Here is a 23,952-nt window from a genome sequence, read left to right as displayed (position 1 = left end):
AGTTTTGAAATATGTAATTTTGTGAACATTTTAACTTGGACTCCATTTAATTGAATCTCTGCATTTGGACATGGGTTACGATTTAAGACTAAAAATATGATTTTGTGTGAGTTTATTTTAACGACCACTTCATCTCCTACTTCGTGAATACGATCAAGCAGAATTTGGAGACAGAATTACTGTATCCTCTGCTTATCTAATTACATTAAGTAGTTTCCCGTTGATTCTGATACAAATATCAGTCTTTCAAGCGCCTTTTTAAATAGCTGGTTCGAGTAAATATTGAACAATGTTGGGGACAAAATGCCCTAGAATACGGGACCGTTTTTTCCAAAGGTAAATACGGGACCGTTTTTGCCAAACGTAAATACGGGACTATCATAAATTTTACTACTCCATAGAAAAAAAGCCTATATTTTTTACTTTAAATTTTTTATTCATTATATAGAAAACAATTAAGATTCTTAGTATATCTTACAAAAGCATAAAATTATGAAACAGACATATTTGAGTATTTTTAGGAACATACTGTACAAATATCTCCTCGGTGTTCTCCGCAAATTGCCTTCTGGTACTCCTTGCAACAGTTGGTGGTCATGCGTCTTTTTTGGCTTGGACAGTAGAAACAAGTCTTCCTCTTCTTTTCCTAGGCCATATCTTTATCATCTCCTTCAGTTATGGCGTATATTTCGACGTAAACTTGCCGTGTTATATCTGTTTAGCTTCCATGGTTTTGCAAGACAAAGGCTTAACTAAATCATATATTGATATCTGGAGATAGCATTTCGCTTTTTTTTAATATATTAAAAGTATAAATAACGTAAGAGTTTATGCTGGCCATATTTATTATTCCATACAATACGCATAATGGCCATCTGCGTGTTTTCCTGTTGCAACTCATATTAGAACACATTTGGTTGAAGATGTCTACACCTGCTTTGGTTTCATTTCAGTTATGAATTATGGGTGGCTTGCTTCTTTCTTCTGCGATTTCTGCTCCCTCATGCATTGTTGAAAGTAACAAAACTACTTTGTTTCTCTTTGGCATGTATTAAGTTGACTCCTCGTTGTATGAAGATTTCGTCGGTGTAATTGTCTCCAGTTTTTACAATAGCAGCATGATTCCAGTACAGATTTTTAATGACAGGACTATCTTTGTCCCATGTCGCTAACCCGATAATTGGCGCTGAGGTTTGCGCGAACCTTTCTTCTGATGGTTTATTATTTATCCTTGTAAAAGTATTAATATTAGTGTATATATGCAAAGGATGTAAAATGCAAACAAGCTTAAGCCACAAAAATAATAGTTTTTCAGGGAGGGCGAAAAATTTGTAGCTTTGATCTGAAAAAGGATAATGAGTTCTAATCAATGTTATGCAATAGTATTGGTTCCAAACAAGCGATTAAAATACTTGTTTCAGTTATGGTAGCTAAAACATAGCTTAAAAATTGATTTTGTTTTGGCAATAAGACCTTTTGTACAAACTCAGTGAACACATGATAAAATGGTAGTTCTTCCAGTCTCACTTATGTTAGATTCTTTTTCCCTTTCTTTCTTAAAGATACAAAAGACTCTTCTCCTTCATATCCGTAGTTTATCAAGCCACTTACCAACACAATCTTTTTTTAAGACTTTCCTTTTTTTTTTCGCAGGTGTTTAATTTTTTATTGTGTTCGGTAGCGTATTTAAATTCTCTTCAATTCATTAATTGATTTAATGTCCGTATAGTATTGGACCTTGAATGCGACGTCAATGAAAAACTGGAATCATTCGGGCTGTGGGTGTATAGAAGAATTCTGAAAATATCGTGGACAGAACACGTTACAAACAAAGAGGTTCTGAGAGGGATGAATAAAGAAATAGAAATTTTAAATACAATTAAAACAAGAAAATTGGAATATCTCGGACATATTACACGTGGAGAGAAATACACCTTGCTCCAACTGATTATGCAGGGAAAGATCCAAGGAAGGAGAAGCATAGGGAGGCGTAGAATGTCATGGCTGCGCAACCTGAGAGAGTGGTATGGATGTACATCAAATGAACTTTTCAGAGCAGCCGTCTCGAAAGTCCGAATAGCTATGATGATTGCCGACCTCCGCCGCGGAGATGGCACTTGAAGAAGAAGATAGTATTCACTTGGCTTCTTAGTATCAAGTATTGGCCAATTTTCTTCTAGTGCTTTATCTTACCTATACCACTGTAGGTGTCATGATATTTCTGTTTAATTAAAATTATGGGTTTTTTTCGCAACTGCTTTTCTTCTCTTTCGAAAACACGGTCGGAGGGTAAAAAACTATGTCCGCTTATCCGCCTACAGGAAAATACAATAAAATCTTTTGGATTGATGTTTTGTGTGTTTCTAAAAAACGAATAAGTGTTCTCAGGACAATATTTTTAATGCTTCAACATCTCTAAATTTTTGGTCAAAATAAATTTTTGATTTCAGATGCCCCCAGACCAAATAATTGTTTGGAGTTAGATTTCCCAATCTCGGAGGCCACTTAATGTTACAGTTAGGTCCAATTAAATAATTAATAAAGCTGTTTTTGAGAAATTCCTTAACCTCCCTGATATTGTGCGCAAGGTATTCATCCATTTGAAACCAAACTTCTTCTTTATCTGGAGCTTTTTCTGCAAGTCTCGGTAAAATCTCTTCTTGTAGCGTAGCAAGTCTAAAAACTTTTTTGAATGTAAATTTTCCTCATAGAAAAATGCTCCAATAATATTGTGTCTAATAATAATATTTCTAACCAGACATTTATTTTTCGACGATATTGGATATGGCTTACAATAATATCTTCAGGCTTTCTTGTCGACCAAATTCTATAATTTTGAATTTCATTATTTAATGTAAACGTACATTCATCACTAAACGAAATAATTTTTTAAAATTTTCTGTGTGCATTAGTCTTCTCTAAAATTGCATAACAAAATTCCGCTCGTCTCTCAGCATCTCCTTCTCTTAGTTCTTGATGACATTGAAATTTATATGAACGGAATTTATTCCTTTTTAATGTTTAAGGCCGTGGAATTATAACTACTAAACTAGTCTGCAATGGTCAGAGAACTTATTCTAAGATTTTCTACTACTGCTGTTATTACATTTATTTCATTTCGATTTTCTAAATTTCTTGGTACCTCAGCAATATTATTTGTACAGGTACAATTAGAAATCACGGTTCCAGTGCTTTCAGAATGTTGTAAAATCCTTTGAATTGTTGAATAACTTGGAATTTGCCTATTATGATATCTTGGGGGATGGGATATCCTGGGATACGCTAAAAAAAGAACTGACAATTCGTGCACTATTGCCTGAATAAAACATTTTTATTATTGCTATTTTCTCCTCAACTGAGTACATTTTATAATCAACTTCATTGTTTTTTAATTAATAAATCATAAAATTGACATTTTAGCAATTCAAATATTGTTAAATATCAGAAACATCAATATGACCAAACGCAACACGTCATACACATTTTTGCACTGCATGTGGCCTGAATTTTAGGGGTGGCCTGAAACATGTAATATATTTTTGAAAAATTTTGGGATACATTTAATTCGTAAAACAATTTTAAAATTTGTTTTCGATACAGATTTCAGTCCTTTACAAATAGTTTCCCATGACTTTTGGTGTAAAATATTTAGGGAAGTAGGAATTCAACAATTTAGAATTTCCCATTGAGGTTCGGATGGCCCATTTGACGATTCACTACCCTGTATATATATATATATATATATAAATATATATATATATATATATATAAATATATATATATATATATATATATATATATATATAAATATATATATATATATATATATATATATATATATATATATATATATATATATATATATATATATATGGGTTGGAGTCAATAAAAGGGCTATTGGTTAACTATTTTTTATCTCGAGCTTTCAATTGTGTTTACAATTATTATCAAGAGCTGCAAAAAATACAAAATATCTCACAAAGTTGAACCAGAAAGAAAAAATTTTTTTTTGTTAACTCACCAAATAAAATTAGTTTCGTTAATCAAATTGCTGCTAACATATTTCAAAAAGAATTATTATAAAAATGTTCTTATCTAATAAATGTTTCTCTGAAATTTTAATATAATTTTGAAAAAGTTTCTTAATACAAAAACAATTGAATTTATAAATAAGTTAGAATAGCGACCAATTACAATTAAGCCTCAAGGTCATAAATGCCAACTTAAAATTTTTATTTTTGACGATTATATTGCCAACAATAAAATTTTGTTTAAAAATTCTTTTTTGTTTAGTAACAAAAAAGAAGAAGATTTATTCACCATTGATAGATGTCTGAAAAAATGTAACAGATATATGGAAAATTAAATCAAAATGTGATATTTTATTGGTTTCATATATAAACTACAAAGAAATAATATAATTATATATTTTACTTAGATTTTGAATTTCTGATCTTTTGTTTAAATTATTCTCACTTTTGCTAATACAAACCATTTCCAAAAAAATGGTTTTGAATTTATTACTTTCACTAAACAAAATTTTAATGTTATCAAAATCCATAATATGGTCTTTATCGATTACATGCTCTGCCAAAGCACAAGATGGTTTTTTAATTCTGCAATCACTTTTGTGAGAAATAATGCGATTTGAAAGATTTCTTCCGGTCTCACAAACATACTCAGTTTTACACTGAGTACAACTAATGCTGTATACTACATTTGTTTTATCTAATTTGTCTATAGGCTACTTTGTTTGGGAATATAAAGATGAAATAGTTTTGATGATCTTTGTTGCTATTTTTATATTGTGAATAACCTTTAGTGTTTTTATTAATTTAGGTGTTAAGGATGGTATAAAAGGTAGTGAAGGATAATAGATGTTCTGATTGTTGGATACAATGTTCTGAGATTTAGCAAAAAATGGTGTTAAGTTATTTATATTAACAATTATAGAAAAAAGCATCCTATGTAGCATATCTGGAGGATAAGAGTTTTCAATTAAAATATTTTTTAACAATTGAAGATCTTCTTGTAGATAATCTTGGTGAGAAAGCTTTAAAACACGTTCTTTTAATCCTGTTATAAGGTTCATTTTCATCTTATTTGGATGAGAGTAATAGCTTATAAATCTATTACTACATATGGGTTTTCTGAACCATCTATTTTTCAACATATTGTCTGTATTTCTTACAATTCTCATGTCAAGGAATAGTAGAGAATTATCTACCTCTGCCTCAACTGTAAATTGTATATGTTGAATATGATTGTTGAAAATGTTGACTGTTTCATGAATTTTGTGTTTAGGAATTGCCAAAACTAAATCATCTACATATCTTTTAATAAAAGAAATGAAAAAAGTGGAATTGTTGATACAATCACTGATAACATCATCCATAACATCCAATTTAAGTAGCTATGTCATGGATGATGAATTTATGTCAAATTAACATTTAAGCTTAATATTTTACTATGATTTAAATTTTAGTTCGTTTTTGAAATGAAAAAGTTTTTGTTTATAAAAAAAGGTCAAAAATCGTTCAATTATTGGAGATGTCAATATAATTTAAAATCTTGTATGTATGTATGTATGTATGTATCTATGTTTGTTGTGTGTTTTTAGTTTTACAAGCTTTTAAACTTTTTAACATAGATAATAATGATACAAAGTTGCATACCTCTATTTCCAATATTTTAACAAAAACTAATTCTATGAATTTTAAGCTGATTAAATTACCTATATTTATTTAATAAATATTGTGGTGTGTTTTTAGTTAATTAATTATTTATCATTATTAACAGTGGTACTACAGCCCTAATTTTTCATCGATGTAATTAGTTGTTTAATACATTTATTAGTAAAATTATATTTATTAGTGAAATAGCATTACCAAATATTCTAACTCTAGGAAAAGAAGGTATGTGAATATAGTAGCTAACACAAAACCAGCTTAGTCAATCAATGCTTAAAAAGGGCGAAAATAAACTATGTACGTTTCGTTTTATCATCTTGCTTAATAGTCAACGTCTAAATGAAATTTTATGTATAGATGACTTTGTTTTTTCTGTAGGGATTTAATATTATAAATAAAATTTCGCTAATGGATATATATATATATATATATATATATATATATATATATATATAGTAAACTCTTAAATATTGGGGAAATCTGCAAGAAAGACTCTAATGAGTATCAACTGTTTCGCCGACCGTTTTCGTCAAAGAGAATTAATTTGGCTTCTTCAGGGCTGAAAGAGAATAAATTATAATTAGCTACCATATATTATCTATTAAAACATTATTGATCTTACCGTAACTTAGAATTGTAGAGTTAGAATATTAAAAAACTTTGCTAGTAACATAGTGGTGTTTTTTGTTACTATGTGCAAAAAAATTTTTTTTAAGGTTTGAAATGTATGGTAGCTTTGAACTTAACACGCAAAGGTTTACCCAAGGTTAATCGAAAAACCCAATGTAACTACATTTAAAAGGAGGTAATTCTTTGAATTTTGGGCAATAACTAAATTTTTGATTTTTAGAAAGTTTAAAAGTGAGGTTCTGTTTTAGCCAACACGCATGCGCTGACAAATTCAAGTAGTTCTTATGAATCTTTATGTCGTTAAGGTTCATTGGTAAAAACGAATGAAATTAAATCCCAGTATAGGGAAATATTATTTTGATTTTCTTTATTTAATTATATTCTATTGTTCATGTATTATTATATCTTATTGAGATGTATCTAAGAAAAGCATGGGAATGTTATCTTTTTTAGTTAATGAAAATTAATTATAAAGGTAGGTTAGTTGTTAATGGATATATCAGTCAAGCTAGTTATCTGTGATGTTGTATTGTTCTTGGTATCTGATTTAAGTAAGAAGTGGTATGTATCGCTTAGATTCTTAATGTCACTCTTAACATTAATGGAGAAATCGTTAAGGAAAATATAAGACATTTCGATGAACTCTCTTTTAGATTTATTGTTCTCACGGTGGAGAATTGTAGTGTTCGTATAGTCCATGAGATGACCAGTGGAATGGACATGTTTGGCTAATGCACAAGGGTCAGGGTGAAGTCGAGAATCACTTTTGTGTAGTGTAATACGTGATTTCAATAATTGAGATGTTTGACCGATGTAGGAATTGTTGCAAGAGAGACATGGAATGTTGTAGACAATGTTACTAAGCCTATTTATGGGAGTCTTATCTTTTATCCTAGAATAAAGATTATTAATTGTTAGGGCTGATCTACAAGCCACATTAAGTTTAATGTTGTTATTATTATTACCAAAGCTATTTTCAACACTTTTCAGAATCCTTGTTAAGACATCAGGATCAGCATTGTTAGTCGCGAAGGAAGGTGAAATATTTTTGTTATGGATAGTATTAAACAAAATCTTATTAACTAATGGTGTTGGATAAGCGTTTGAAATAAAAAGTTTCTGTAGGATTTGTAGGTTTTTTGTCAGATCAAACTATCAGATCCTTCATTTCATACAACTTTTCATACATTTAACTTATCTACAAAGATTAAATTTCTTTTCTATATATATATATATATATATATATATATATATATATATATATATAAAGACCTTCTGAGAAAAAACAAAAGACACTGCAGAATTTAAGGAACTTAATCGAGTAATAAGAAAACAAGAAGACCGTATAGAACAAGTCATAGAAAAAAACCGAAGTCACAAATGCACCAAACTGAAACTAAAAAAGAAAAAGATTATAACCATTAAAAATGAACAAGGACAACTAGAAAGAAGTAAATCTGATATAGCAAACTCAATTAAAAAGTTCTACGCCGCTCTGTATCGTTCCAGAAACGATTCCCCTAACTCCTCAAAGCAGAACTTAAAAAGGCAGATAACAAATGTCAATTCAAAAGTTATGCCCAAAATAAGCCACGGAGAAATAGAAAGAGCAGTAAAAAAAATAAAAAGGAATAAAGCTCCTGGAAGCGATGGAATCCTAGCAGAAATGCTAAAGGAAGGCAGAGAAGAAGCCATCACATATCTAAAAATACTATTTAATAAATGTCTATTCGAAGGCAACATACCCGAACAATGGAATACTGCTAAAACAATAGTAATACACAAAAAAAGACACCACAGACCTGAAAAATTATCGACCAATTTCACTTCTTTCACACATTTATAAAACCTTTACAGTTTATAACAAACATGTTAAGAATTAAATTTGACGGATATCAACCAGTAGAACAAGCCGGGTTTAGAAAAGGGTGCAGCACCTATATACTTTGAAAATCCTAATAGAAAAGACTAACGAATTATGTGTCGATTTTATAGATTAAGAAAAAGCTTTTGATAGCATAGAACTGTGGGCAATAGAAGTAATGTCAACAAAGATGACAAACCTATGATAAACATCCAAGGGACAGAGATAGAACACGTAGATGAATATACATATCTGGGTCAAAATGTTAAGGTAAGTAAAGAAAATCAGACTACCGAAATAAGCAGACGTGTAAAAATGGGATGGGCAGCATTTGGAAGACTCTCATACGTACTTAAAAATAAAAATAAACCTCAAAGACTGCGAACCAAAATGTTTAATTTCTGTATCCTACCTGTACTGAGATATGGAGCCCAAACCGGGATATTCACTAAAATAAACACGGATAACATCAGAAAAACTTAGAGAGCTATGGAACGATAGATGCTGGGTATCTCACTCAAAGACCATAAAACCAATGAGAATGTCCTCGTAATAGAACAAAAGTAAAAGACGCTTTCGAAGAGGCAGCTAAACTGAAATGGAAATGGGCTGGACATAACGAACGTCTTAAGAGGATGGTCGATGGAATAAAGAAATCGGGCATTAGCGGCCATATGAAGACAAAAGACCACGAGGAAGACCGCAAATGGGCTGGAGCCACGATATTAAAAAAACTGTAGGACCAATGTGGAAGTATCTTACATAGATGAATGGCGAGAATTAGGAGAGGCCTATATTTGGCAGTCCGACTAGAGAGAAGGGCTTAATATATATATATATATATATATATATATATATATATATATATATATCACACTTGAAAATTCCGCGGGAGTTATACGTGCTTTTTTTGGTTTTCCGGGTTTGACTCCGCGTTGAATAATTTTGGTTTCAGAAAAACTATTATTTTGACACGACGTTTTGGCAAGGTCGCACTTGCTATTGTCAAGTCAGGTAGTAACGATTCTTGCTAATGCTTGAAGTAGACTGACTCTCATGTAACCATTGTTCGTCGTTTTGTGTTTTTGGTTTGTTTTGATTTTGGATGTTTCTGTTGTCCTGTTATAGGCTTTTGCCTCTTCAGGAAGTGTTTTTCGTGTGGTGGGTTTTGGCACTGGGTTTTTGGTGTTGTATCCACTGTGTGCGGTGTGTTAACTTTGTAAGTCGTTGTTCGGTGGCGGTTCCCAGCTAAACCTGGACAATCGGGGGCGAAAGGCATGTGAGTGAACGGTTCTTTTTAGAATTTGTTGGATCTAAAAAAGAGATTAGTAAATATATGTATTTTTAGTTATGTGTTTATTATTAAAATTAGTAAATGTATGTACGCGGCGCAAGAGGGTAGCTGTGGACTGATACCTCGGCAAATAGACAGGTATCATTGTGCAATGGGATCAGGAAACCACAGAAAACCGATCCCCCCTGTCTATGCAAGCTCGAAGTGAGCATTTAGTGTTGAATGCGACGGTAAAAGAGAGGAGTTGCCTCCTGTATGTCAATGTATTCATCAGGGAGTTCGTTGCTGGCGAGTTCCAGCAGAATAGCGGGTAGGAAAGGGAGTTTGGGTTTAGGTTTTCTTCTGAATACATTGCCGATGGATGAACAGGTAGTTTTCAGGATGCTTTGGGCTCTGAGGTTTTGGTCCCGGATGGTGCTGATCGTGTAACTCCTGCTCAGAGAGGAAAGCCTCTCATTGATGGGCTGTATATTCGACAGGTGTTAAATATGGGCGGAAGGATAGTCTGATCGTTTTCTGTTTAGTCTACGTAAGATTCTCCTCTCCAATGATAGCAGTTTATTAGTGAGGTGTTCGGGCACCACAGCACAGATACAAGATCTATACTCGATGACCGGTCTGATGAATGTTTTGTAAGTATGTATGAGTGTACGTGAGTGTATATGACCGAATTTGCCACTAACAGCATTGAGAAGTCCGAGTCGGCTTCTAACCTTATTACAGGCCCTGTCCAGATCGTCACTCCAGCGTAGTGTTTGTGTAAACAACACGCCGAGATATTCGATCCGGTTTCGGAGTCGGAGTCGTTCTCCCCACAGACTCAAATTGTGCCTTTCGGTGATTATGGGTGTGGTGTGTTATTTGGGTTAGGTGTCACTCTCCATCTCTTACTCTCATGGTCGATGCGATTACTTATATAGCTAATCGAGGCGCGCTTCTGTCGAACGGTCCTTGACAAGGCTTCTTGCGATTGGCTTCCCTACATGGGAGAGAAAAACTAAAGGTATTTTTAGGACAAATCAATAATATCCACTATAAAATCCAGTTTACTATGGAACTGGAATAAAACAAACAACTACCATTTTTGGATGTGTTAATGACAAAGAAGGAAGACGGGAAAAGGAGGACACACAGTATACCGAAAACCCACGCATATCGACAGATATCTACATGCCAATTCACATCACTATCCTGCACAATTACATTCGGTTAATAAAACACTGATGATACGATCCTAAAGACTGTCAGACGAAGAAAATAAAAATAAAAAAGGCATAATGTGAAAACAACGCTAAAAAAAGGCTTTTCAACATATAGCATTAAAAACGCTCATAATTGTCAAAAAAGAATAAAGGACCCAACAGAAGACGCAAAACCGATTGCCAGAGGTAATCCATATGTAAAGGTTATCCATATGCCAAGGGTAAGGTAATTACTAGGGTGCTAAGAAAACACAAAATAAAAGCGATATTTAATAACGACAAAAAAATCTCAACTATTTTACCATCCGCACAAAACAATAATATCGTTAGATAATCAAGGAGTATACAAGGTTTTATGTGGGGACTTAGACGAATCGTACATCGGACAGACCAACTGAAGAATCAATGTTAGAAGAGAAGAACATCGAAATGCCGTCGAAAGGAGAGAAAAAACGTCATCCCTTGCACAACATGTTTTAAACACAGGACATACAATAAACCTGAACCAAACTACGATGCTAGCGAACATTGAAATAAAAGAAAACGCGAAACTAGAGAATCCATAGAAATAGAAAAAAATCCCAACAGTCCAAACCAAAGAGATAATGCTCAAAGGCTTTCATAAATATGGAAAACGGTATTAAAGAAAAAGTCAAAAATACATTAGGCCACAAGACCGACGAGTAGGACTCCTTCTACCTACACATATCATCATCACGTAGCGCTGCAACCCTGGGTGGGTCTTGGCTGACTGTACAACTTTTTTCCAATTTGTTCGGTCTTCCATCAACCTAGGGTCAAATGGAAGGTTCATTTGCCAGAGATCTGCTTGGATGTTATCTCTCCATTGCATTCTGGGACGTCCGAGTGGTCTTTTGCCTGTGGGAATCTCCTCCCATACCAGTTTTACAAGTCTCTACATACACACGGACAGGAAAAATCACAAGAAGCCTAGCCAAGGACCGTTCAAGAAAAGTACGCCTTGATCAGCTATATAAGTAACCATATCACCATGAGAGTCACTCTACTTCAAGCATCAGCAAGAAGCGTTACTACGTAACTTGACAGTGGCGAGTGCTACCTTGCCGAAACGTCAAGGTTGACCTTGTCAACGAAAAAAATGATTTTGAACAAAACCAAAATTATTCAACTCGGAGTCAAACCCGAAAAATGTATATATATATATATATAATCACGTATATATATATATATATATATATATATATATATATATATATATATATATATATATAACGTGATTATTTCGGCCAAAAAACAATTTATAAATTTGTTGGAAATATCGGGTATGTGGTCTATATTAAATAAAAATGTTTTTTCTAAAGCTCAATATTTCGCCATTTATTTAATAGCTTAATCGGGAGTAACTGTAAAAAACGAACATTTTAAAACACTGATGTACACTTGGATTTACAATACTTACAGAAATTAAAAGATTATACACATAAATAAAATTGAATATTAAAATAACATTATTACTGATGTAACTGTACATTTAATAAAATGCATGTTAAAATTTAAAATATCGTAATATCGTATAAAATATAGTAAAAATTATTTCAAAATGCGAAAAATAACAATGTTGTTTTATTGTTAACGAACGTGCTCAAAGATATTTTGTACAATGTACAGTTTCATCAACAATAATGTTATTTTAGTATTCAATTTTATTTATGTGTATAATCTTTTAATTTCTGTAAGTATTGTAAATCTAAGTGTACGTCAGTGTTTTAAATGTTTGTTTTTTACAGTTACTCCTGATGAAGCTATTAAATAAATGGCGAAATATTGAGCTTTAGAAAAAACAAAGATTTTTATTTAATATAGACCACATACCCGAGATTTCCAACATATTATACATTAGGTCCAGAATTATGTACATTAATTTCTAGAGCTCATAGTACGTCCAAAAATAAGGGTACTTCTTTATGTACACTTTTTTATAAAACTGAATAATAAGGGAGATACAACCCTTTAAAGGGGTGAATTGAAATTCTTATTTTTTCAAATATCTTTCAAACGGTTTTGAATACGGAGTTCATATTTTGGGAGTGATTATAAGACATTAGGATAATTAATTTCATGTCACCACCTACCACATCCTATATTAATACAGGGTAGTTTTGGAGGGAAGTGTGGGTTATTGCGTCACATGTTTTTTAATTTTTACATATTTTAAAAAAATATTTTAAAAATTGTTTCCTTAGACTTTTCTACGCAAAAAAGGTGCTCTTGTAATATTTCGATAGATATCACCGTTTTCGATTTATTTAAACTCGAAGGTATACATGTATTTTATTGTAATCGTTACATTTCTTAATATTCATCAAGTATACTATATATATATATATATATATATATATATATATATATATATATATATATATATATATCTATATAAAGGTAAACGGTCTCGACGTAACTCGCAACAAAGGAAAAAAGTACAATAACATATGTGTATAAGATGGAAGGCAACCGTATATACGTATTTCTGACTGTTGGTCGTCTTAAGTATGGTGCAGCCAAGTTAGAAAAGGAGCATGTTAACTTGGGAAAGGATCACTACAGGAGCAATGCGACCAATTTGTGGCAATAATGTTAGAAGACTCTGAGGTTTCCAAAGCAACCACTAACACATCCACGAAGGAAGCTAAGCTACCTGAGGAAAGGAATGCCAAACGTTCAGAACGTTTCAAACAACAAGAAAAAGGTTAATGCGAGTTGACAGTAAAATAAAGGTAAACGGTCTCGCCATAACTCGCAACAAAGAAAAAAAAATATAATAAAATATGTGTATAAGATGGAAGGAAACCGTATGGGATATTTATGATATTTGATATTTTAAATATATTTTGATACAATGAATTTCTTCTTCTTCTTCAGTGCCTTATCCGGTCCGGATGTTGGCGATCATCAAGGCTATCATGGTTTTGTTGACTGCTCTGCGAAACAGCTCCGCTGAGGTCATCCCAAACCATTGTCGGAGATTTTTCAACCACGAGATACGACGGCGTCCCGGTCCTCTTCTGCCAAATACTTTACCCTGCATAACAAGTTGAAGAATTCGATATTTTTCTTCGTTCCGCATCACGTGGCCGAGGTACTCAAGCTTGCGTTGTTTAATTAAATTAAGCACTTCTTTTTCTTTTGTCATGCGCTGTAGGACCTCAACGTTGGTGACATGGTCCACATAAGATATTTTTAGTATCCTTCTGTATATCCACATCTCGAAGGCTTCGATTCGTTTTTCAGTGGCTTGCGTCAGTGTCCAGGCTTCAACTCCATACAGTAACACTGGAAGAACGTAGCACCTCACTATTCGCATCTTGGTTCCCAAACTGAGATCACTGCAGCACAGCAAGGATCTCAACTTAATAAATGTAGACCGTGCCATTTCAATTCTGGATCTAATCTCTTGAGCGTAGTCCCATTGTACGTTGAGGGTAGTTCCAAATGAATTTCAACATTTTTTATTTTTATGCTATGCACTTTTCTGTATGTTTTGCGAATATCACATTTTTGTTTTTTGCTTTGGGATTCAAATATTTAAAAACAGTGGTGCTTTTCTTTTGACGAGTTATTCTCTTTCCTATTTCCATTTTGTTCTATTCTATTTTGTATTTATTCTTTCTTGTATTTCTCGCCTCTTTGAACGAGCCCGCCCATAAACTACCAAGAATGAGCAACGGTGTCTTCGAGCATATAGTGCATCCATGTTCTAAGTTTACTTCTTAATAATCTAGTTTACTATGTATGGTACAAAGTATCTCAAATAAGACAAAGATTTTGTGAACAAGAGGAATATTTTTTGTTGGTACGCATATATTTCATTAAAAATAAAATCATGTAAATAAGTTTAGTTGAAAGTATTTGTCAACTTTATCACTAAGTACTTCTCCCAAAGGCATTTTGATATTTGATTATATTTAAAGTGTTTACTTATCGTTGTGAAGTATAGTTGTAGCAACTATCAAGATAATATCAAGAGGATGAGGATTAAAAATTTAGTATAAAAGTTGTACTAATTTTTGCACTTACAAGTTATATTCTGTTGTTCTTAGCAAAAGGTAAGATCACATTCTTGGTACTTTTTTAAATAAATATGGTTTATATTATATTGTGTCCTGTCTTACCATTTCATCAAATATTCTATTAAGCATAGGAACATGTTGATTTTTACTTATCCAATATTGATCATTTTATGTTATTTTTTTTTATTCTTTGTGCTTTGATAATTCAGGTTTGTTCCTTTAAATCGTCTGTTAACTTTATTTGATGTATTGTATTTATTGAGTATTTCTCAAGCCTTTCATCTTATTTACAATTTACGTATAGTGTACATAGTTCCTAAATTACTGTATATATGTGCTTTTTATTAAATACATTGATTATTTGAGTCCAAAATGGACGTCTTAAACAGTTTTATGTTATGTCTATATAGCGTGTGTTACTTAAAACAATCCACGTTGATATTTGGACAATATTCTGAAATAAATTCATTTTTATTTCAAATAGGATAAATTTAAACAATACAGATATCTGTCATTTGTCAATCCAGATGAACTTGAATCAATTGTTTAGACATTCATCATTCTTTTTATATTAACTGCAGTTTTATGAAACACCAGTTAATTAAAAGAGTAATAACTCTAAAAAATAAACGCAAGTTTGCGTTAAGAGATTCACACTTTTACTACAGATTCACACATCTGCTCACAAAAATGACTATGGAAATAAAAATTATACTGCATTTATTTTCCATACTCTGTGGCTGAGAATTGTTTCAACTTAACTTGGTGTTTTTATTTCGACGAAGAAATTGACATGTAGAAAATATCTTGCCTTTTTCAAGGCAAGACACCGAAGATAAATATTTTCCAAGTCCATAACCCGAAAATGGACTTAAGTAGAGGAGCTCTCGACAGTATATTCGAAGAACTCTACAGAGGACCCGGGGATAACCGAAAGTGGTTAGACCCTTAATTGTTCCCCCGAGGTGACAGCGTTTTGATTTAGTTCCAGTCACCTTATAAGTCTCTGTGATGACGGGTAAACCCCAAAACACGTGTAAGAGAATGGCAAGGGACTCGAATTAAATCCAAACGCAACTGTCTAGATTTATTTTATTGCCTTATATTATTGTGTTTTGAGAAAGGATGGACATATCTAAAAATAGTACTCTGTCCTTTAAATAAAATATAGTAATACTAATTTTTTTTAATACTGAAATAACTCAAAAAGATGCTGTGTTCCACAAAAGAAGTACATCCACTTACCATGATACCTAGGAAGCAACTGAAATATGACAATATTGTGCTAAATGTCGAACTAACTTTTCGAATACCAATAACGACACTTCTGCCATCTGATGGTAATAAGCATAAACTAACTTTATGACGTTATCATACAAAAAATCTAGAATATTTGAAGTCCCTTTACTAACATAGTTCATTTTTGACTTTTTTGAGATATGACAATCTTCTTCCAAGGTAGCGATATACGCCTGAATCCTCCAAAGAAGTACCTCTCTAGTGATATAATACACATGATATATTCTCGATTTTAAATTAATGGAATGTGAATCGAAGGAGGCAATAATTACAGATAATAAAAATCGATCCCCTTTGTAATATAAATAAACTAGTTTTAGAGTTTTCATAATTTCTAAGGGATATTGTCATATATAAGGGTAGACCATTTTCACTGGCCAATCTGTATATAATATTATATAGTAAAAATATTGTGTTATATATAGCACAAGAATAAAAATAGAGAATAAAAAAACTCAACAAGTTTCTCAATAATCTGAATAATCGTATGATACAATTTACGGGACAATTGGGTCCCTTGTTTAGCCTGCACTAGTAAATTTCACATCTTAGCTAGATCTATATGTAGGTTAGGATATTAAATCGGTCAGATTTAAAATTTTAATCAAACTGTTTCTTAGATTTACTTACTATTTTGCCTTACATTTTCAGAAAAATCAGAATGAAGCTGTTCATCCTTGCTGCTGCCCTTATTGTGGCGACAAATGCCAACCTATCTGCATTCGAGCAATGGACCAGTTTTAAGGTATTAATTTGTGTATTACTCTTACGATTTTGCACTATTATTCCACAATTGAATAAAAAAACTGTCATTTATACGTTAAGAGGTAAAAAAAGACTAAATATGAAAATTAGCTTAAAGTATAATTTATTATAAATTAACTGTATCCCATATAAGGTACGTGCCTCCTAGTAGACGAGCTGCGAAGCCCCAAAAAGTGCTTTAGTTTTCGATAAACTTATAACTCGCTGGAAACCAAGCAAATTTGGTACTAAAATGTTCTGAATAATTTTTTTTTATCAGAGTAAAGAAATATTTGAAGCCATTCCTAATTTTGACATAGGATTTTATGAAAATTTCTGCAAAATATGAGATATGTCCGAACTTTATTTATGAACAAAAAGGGGATTTTTTGAAAAAATCGTAGGCTTCTCGTCAGATATTTTTTCTAATAAAAAATTTGTGTCACAAAATTTTGAATCTCCCTTTTTAATCAATTCTACAATAAAATATAATATTTGGAAAAGCTTTCCGAAGAGTTTCAGATTTCCAAATTGAATAATTAAAGAGTTATACCAATGTTTATCCGAACCGCGAGTAGCGCACAATCTTCTTTATTTATAGTACATGTAATAGGCACAAAGAAAATGATTTTCATTTTAGTAAGAAACTTCTAACCCTCTAATAGTGGACTAAATTTCTTTGAAATTAGAATAGTTTGACAATCTTTCTATAATAATAATATATATGACAAGAGTGTCAGTAATAAAATGGTAATTTTAATTATCTTCAACAAATAACGCCGATGAAGTAATTTTTAAAATAATTTACTTGGTTAATAGTAAATAATAGTTTTTCCTTATTGTAAAAATATTAAATTTAATAATAAAGTAAAATAATTAAAGGAAATGGTATTACATAATACTTCAAAAAGCAATATTAAACTATAAAATCATCCAAAAATGATTGATCTGGATAATTGTTTGAGAGTCGTTTAAATTTTCTTCTTGAAGCAGAACTTGCAGCATTTTCTACTTGTGCAGAAATATTTTCTTTTACTCCATCGCAGTATATATTTCGAAAAAATTCGGATGAACTTATTGTCTTGCCAAATCTATCCATACTCAGTTACTTCATACGAATTCATTTTTGGCAAACTAGACTGTCTCCATAAATTGATTTCATACACAGATATTAAAATATGTTGCTTTAATTCAAATTTTCTTCTTCTTCTTCTTCCCTGTTTCTAAGCAATTCTGCTTGTTCATTGTCGAATTAATACCACTTCTAACCTTTCCAACGTTAGAAGTGTATGCTGTGATTTCTGTAGAATGTCGAATAATTGTCTTTTTCAGCTCATTGTCTCTGATTACTCCTTCTAGTATAATATTGAATAGCGTCGTAGACAGACTATCTTCTTGTCTTACACCACGTTCTATATTGATGTTGTTTGTATCTCCTTCGGTTGTTTTAACTTTTGCTGATGAGTCTTTCATTGTAATTCGAGCCTGTCTTATTAACTTTACTGGAATTTCCATCCTTTTCACTTCTTTTAATAATTGTTGTCTGTATGTGCTGTCGAAAGCCTATTGGAAGTTGATGAACAATATATGCAGTTCTATCATGTTCATAGATTGATCTTACTTAAGGGGGCTAACTAACAAGGGGGCTAAGGAAACTTGCCAGCATGAATAATCGGGTTATTATTTTTATCGGGCTATATTTTTGATATTTTTTTTTTTCGAAAAAATGTTAGTAATTTCTTTGTTGTAAAATTTTGACAAGATCTGATTTTAATCAAATTACTTATTTATATTTAAGGCAACACACAACAAATCCTACTCCGTTGTTGAGGACAAACTTCGTTTCGCAGTCTTCCACGAAAACTTGCTCAAAATTGAAGAACACAATGCCAAATACGAGAACGGAGAAGAGACCTACTACCTTGCCGTCAATCAATTTGCCGATTGGTCCAGCGCTGAATTTAAAGCTTTGTTGAATTCTCAGATGATTAATAGACCAGAACTATCCTTTATCGAAACATTCGAAGCAGATCCCAACTTAAAAGCAGATTCTGTTGACTGGAGAAATAAAGCTGATTTGGGAGTCAAAAATCAAGGAAGCTGTGGATCGTGCTGGGCTTTCAGTGCCGTAAGTATTATTAAAAATATATTTTTCTTCTTAGTTTTGAAAAAAAAAAAATGTTCAAAAACACATGCAGTCATGAGAACTTAGAAGAAGTAACATTGTAGATCTAATATTGTTGCAGACATTAGATATAGTATTACCTGCCTCTTTGCGTTAGACAAATTAAAAAAAAATCTCCCAAAGCACAAAACTCCGTGGATCTATATAAAGGTGAAGGAAAAATGCAAGAGATAAGAAAAACGCTTACCTAAAGTACATATCAAACTAAACACAACAATCGTACGAAGATTACAAGAGAACAAGAAATGAAACATATGCACTTCTAAGAAGAATTAAAAACGATTGCTGAGTTCTCATAAGAACCGAAGTACGATTTTGACGCTTGATAAGAGGTTCACACATCGAAAAGGATGCGTGGGTTGATTTTTTGAAGAAATTATATACAGAAGAATAACAGATGATGTTGAAACCATAAACACCAAAAATTACCATAAACGCAGAAGTTCACATATGCAAGCATAAAGTACAACAAACACTTTAAAATTAAAGGACAGAAAAGCTGTAGATAAAATGGGATACCGAATGAATTGCTCAAATAGGTGAAGCGGCAATAACGGATCAATTGACAACATTAATTAACAATATTATAAGACACGTCCGTTCTTTTATATGGCGTGGAGTCATGGACCTTAACTGCAGCATCACTGAAGAGACTCGAAGCATTTGAGATGTGGTGCTATAGACGCATGTTGAGGATTTCTTGGATAGACAGAGTTACCAACGAAGAAGTACTGCATAGAATGGGTAAAGAGCGCGAACTAGTCATAACCATAAAACGTCGCAAACTAGAATACCTGGGCCATATAATGCGCAATGAACAACGATACAACCTGCTTCGGACCATACTTAAAGGTAAAGTGCATGGGAAAAGAGGTCCAGGACGAAGAAAAATATAATGGCTGCATAACCTGCGAAAATGGTTTAACTTAACCACTACCGGACTTTTCAGGGCAGCAGTCAACAAAGTCGGAATAGCCATGTTAGTGTCCAACATCCGTAACGGATAGGCACCATAAGAAGAAGATAAGACACGAGCTAATTCTATTATTCAAAAAGGGTAATAAGAAACAATCAGAAGAGACGGAGTGACAATCTTTCATAGAGGCAATAACCCGCTAAAGAACAAGGAAAATTGTTGATATAAAAAAGAAGATGGAAAAAAAAACAGTTGAAAAAAAATTATAATTTCGATAGTACCATTCACAGTAACAAACAGTTGCCGAGTTAACTTATTTTTAAGATTGGTAACAGAAGTTATTGTAGTTGTGAAGTGAATTGTCTCCTTTCTACAACACAAGTAGCCAGTCAGACGTTGGAAAATTTACGTAGAGCGCCTGTATTCGCGAACTGAACTGAAATTATGCTTGTAATAAGCGAGAGAAGTGGTCGAGATGCTATGCAGTTGCACTATGTTGCCGGGATGAACTGTTCTGTTCAAAAACTGATAATGGAGTACTTTTTACACTAATGTTAAGAGGCTGTACCAACTGTTTGGCACGGACACCGAAAGGGGAGTCTTTATCTTTCGGTTCTTACTCTAAATACCTCCTTAAATTATCAAATATCTTCAACCTAGAATAATAATCATATTTGAAAGAAGATATTGTCATAATGAATAAATGTCAAACACTCATTGTGTCTGTTTACTTGCGGTTAGCTCTATATTTGAATACAATTGTTATAAAAATATAAATAAGTATAATCTACTTATTGTTTTTGGAATAAGAGCAAACAAAAAAAGACAGGCAAGTAACATCAATACCAATTTAATAAAAAATATACATATATACATTGATTTGATTTTTTAAATTTTTGACTTATATTTTAGACCGGAGCCCTCGAAGGTCAACTTGCTATTCACAAAAATCAACATGTTCAACTGAGTGAGCAAGAATTGGTAGACTGTGATACGACAAACTCTGGTTGTAAGGGTGGTTTAATGACAAATGCCTTTGCCTATGTTAGAAGCCACGGTCTTGCATCAGAAAAACAATATGCATACACAGCTAAAGACGGTAGTTGCAAGAAAGTACAAAACAAACAAGTCTCTTCCATCAGCGGATACGTAAATGTTGCCAAAACTGAAAGTGCATTGGCTAGTGCTCTTGGTAAGTCAATATATTTTTTGAAGTATTAACTTTAAAAGCTTTAATTTTAATTCGGCCAACAATTCGCTCACTGATTATTATGTAGTCAATTTGATTTTTTACGATATTACGATGGGAATCTGCTGGAGATTTTACGTATATAATCTCCGTTTAGGTACTTTGAAAAAGGTATTCACTATACATCGATTATATTCTTTACAAAAATCTGCGAAATAGTCTCCCCTTTGTCCCTTTCATTTCTATCGCCCATTTTAAAATCTCCAATAATATTACTGTGTCTGCCTTTTCCTATTATAGCATTAAGGTCACCCATAAGAATGGTGAGATCTCTAGTCTTAAGTTGGCCAGTAACAATTTTTACATCTGCGTAGAACTAAAACAATGCAAGACAAATTTGAAATATTTGATTTTTGGAAACAACAACACTGCAATCATTTACTTCACCTACCCATAAATTCGACACTACTTGGAGAGCGCATAAAACTTTTTGTGAACCTCTTCAGAATGTCATTTGCAAATTTTTGTCAATATTATCATTTGTCAATCCCAAACATGTCATTTCTAATAATGAGAATACATTTATTTTGTAACCTATTACTGTTTCTCTTGTTTTTGATGCCTTTTGTATAAATATTTTCCGTAGCTTTAAGTTATATAACTTAAACTAGTAACTAAAATTAAATTTTTTTTTCAGCTAGTGTAGGTCCAATATCCATTGCTGTCGATGCAGACACATGGCAGTTATATGGAGGTGGAATTTTCAACAACCAAAATTGTGGAACCACCCTTAACCACGGAGTTCTTGCTGTGGGATACACTAAAGATGTCTTCATCGTTAAAAACTCATGGGGAACCAGTTGGGGTGAACACGGTTATATCAGAATTAGTCGCGGTCACAACTTATGCGGCCTTAACCAAATGAACAGTTACCCTAAATTGTAAATGAGAATAAATAATATATATATATATATATATGCATAAACAAATAAATAAATAAAAATGACTTCATTCAGCGTTTCTTTACCTTTTACTATTTGCGACCCAATTTTCCATAATTATTTTCACCGCGCCTTCTTTCTTACAATGACAGTATACAGTGATGAGTGCCTTAAGAACCGGCAAAATAACGCAAAAGATAGAAAACATAATACGTTGTAAAATAAAAAGAGATGAAAGTAGTAGAGGTCGGAAATTATCGATAGAAACCTCTAATTTACGTTAAATTACATTAGTAATCTACTATCGATAGTTTCCCACCTTTAGACGTTAGCTTATGAGCTAGTTGACTTCAGTCATAATATTAAAAGTATGACGACGAACATTTACATTTTTTAAATTTCGTATAAAGTAAAAACTGATTGAAGGTAATAAAGCAAATGTAAGTAAACAGTGTAATTTGTAGTAATTTGATAATTAATTCTGTGTTGACGAATACAGAATAACAAGCTATGATAATACTGTATTGAGAAGAGTGTATGCGACGTCTCAAATCATAGTTTATTATTGATCAATATTTTAATTTTGGATAAAAAATACTCCTACTTAAACTGTTTTACTTACATTACGTGTTACGTATTACTATGACTGAAGTCAACCAGCTCATAAGCTAACGTTTAAAGGTGGGAAATTTTCTTTCGATAATTCTAATGTAATGTAAAGTAAATTATAGGTTAATATCAATAGTTTCTCACCTCTACTACTTTCATCTCTTTTTATTTCACAACGTATTATGTTTTCTATCTTTTGCGTTATTTTGCCGGTTCTTAAGGCACTCATCACTGTATACATGCAATAATAATGTACCTTAAGTATTTTGACGCTACACTTACAGTAAAACCTCTATTACCTAAATTACGGAGAATATGTTAATTATCTGATATGTGGCGACATCTATCCGAAACCGATGTCTCTTTTCGTAAGAAGTTCCTAGTTGTTTCGAACATTGTCGACCGTCTGAATGTCCTCAGTAGTTCAGACCAGTCTAAGTCGAATCATTATCTCTGTAATTGTTAAATTAAATTTATACAAAATCATGAATAAACTTGTAATTGGGCGTATATAAATATATATATATATATATATATATATATATATATATATATATATATATATATATATATATATATATATATATTTAGGGATTCTACAGTATTCACTGCCTTCCCTCGCTCAACCGTTTGCATCTCTCTCTGTTGTTCCATTCTACATCGTTTAGGCCTCTCTTACTCATGGCGTCGTCTACTTCGTTCCTCCAGGATTTTCGGGGTCGTCCTCTTTTCCTCCTTCCTATGGGGCTCCATTCGGTTATTCTCTTTATCCATCTGCTGTCGCTAGTTCTTCTTACATGTCCATACCACTTTAATCTTTTTTGTTCTATATATGTTAGTATGTCTGTTTCTATTGATGTTCTTGGCTTTATTTCGTCATTACTTCTCTGTTGCTACTATCTTAATGCTGTTTTTCTTGTTTATGATCATTATATATATATATATTATATATATATATATATATATATATATATATATATATATATATATATATATATATATATATATATATATTATATATACACACACTCAAAAATGTTTTGCATAATGTAATATTTTCAAAATTATCCACCAAATCTGGTGCCCTCTATTTTTTTTTTAACAAAATAGTTTATTATATTTATAAAATTGTATGTTTTGAAAAAAACAATAAACAAAATTTAAAGGATTAACAATTTATTATTATTTTTTATAATATGTATTATAAATATATTTTTTTAAATTTGTACAGATATAGGAACTAATACTTAATATGCCGTATTTCCACCTCTTGCATCAATGCAAGATTGAATGCGATGTCCCATGCTTCTTATAAGTGTATTCATATAGTTCTGATCCAT

General features: G+C 32.1%; 1 protein-coding gene across 1 annotated transcript; it reads left to right on the top strand.

Annotated features, from left to right (window-relative positions):
• Nucleotides 1-14,709: 14,709 nt before the first annotated feature.
• LOC140445022 (cathepsin L-like proteinase) lies at nucleotides 14,710-22,073 on the top strand. Its single transcript, XM_072536802.1, has 5 exons — nucleotides 14,710-14,765; nucleotides 16,680-16,773; nucleotides 18,571-18,900; nucleotides 20,786-21,065; nucleotides 21,760-22,073. The coding sequence occupies exons 2-5, from the start codon at nucleotides 16,690-16,692 to the stop codon at nucleotides 22,005-22,007; spliced, it is 942 nt and encodes a 313-aa protein (XP_072392903.1). The 5' UTR covers nucleotides 14,710-14,765; nucleotides 16,680-16,689; the 3' UTR covers nucleotides 22,008-22,073.
• The last annotated feature ends 1,879 nt before the right edge of the window (nucleotides 22,074-23,952 follow it).

Source organism: Diabrotica undecimpunctata, chromosome 7 (assembly GCF_040954645.1).
Source record: "Diabrotica undecimpunctata isolate CICGRU chromosome 7, icDiaUnde3, whole genome shotgun sequence".
NCBI lineage: Eukaryota > Metazoa > Arthropoda > Insecta > Coleoptera > Chrysomelidae > Diabrotica > Diabrotica undecimpunctata.
The sequence above is the reverse complement of the archived record's forward strand: the minus strand, read 5'-3'. Positions and strand labels throughout refer to the sequence as shown.

What these genes read in the sequence shown, in the direction of transcription:
- LOC140445022 (XM_072536802.1), top strand. Translation starts at nt 16,690, where the DNA reads ATGAAGCTGTTCATCCTTGCTGCTGCCCTTATTGTGGCGACAAATGCC. An exon ending in CGTGCTGGGCTTTCAGTGCC is followed by an intron (nt 18,901 to 20,785) that starts GTAAGTATTATT and finishes CTTATATTTTAG; the next exon opens with ACCGGAGCCCTCGAAGGTCA. An exon ending in TGCATTGGCTAGTGCTCTTG is followed by an intron (nt 21,066 to 21,759) that starts GTAAGTCAATAT and finishes TTTTTTTTTCAG; the next exon opens with CTAGTGTAGGTCCAATATCC.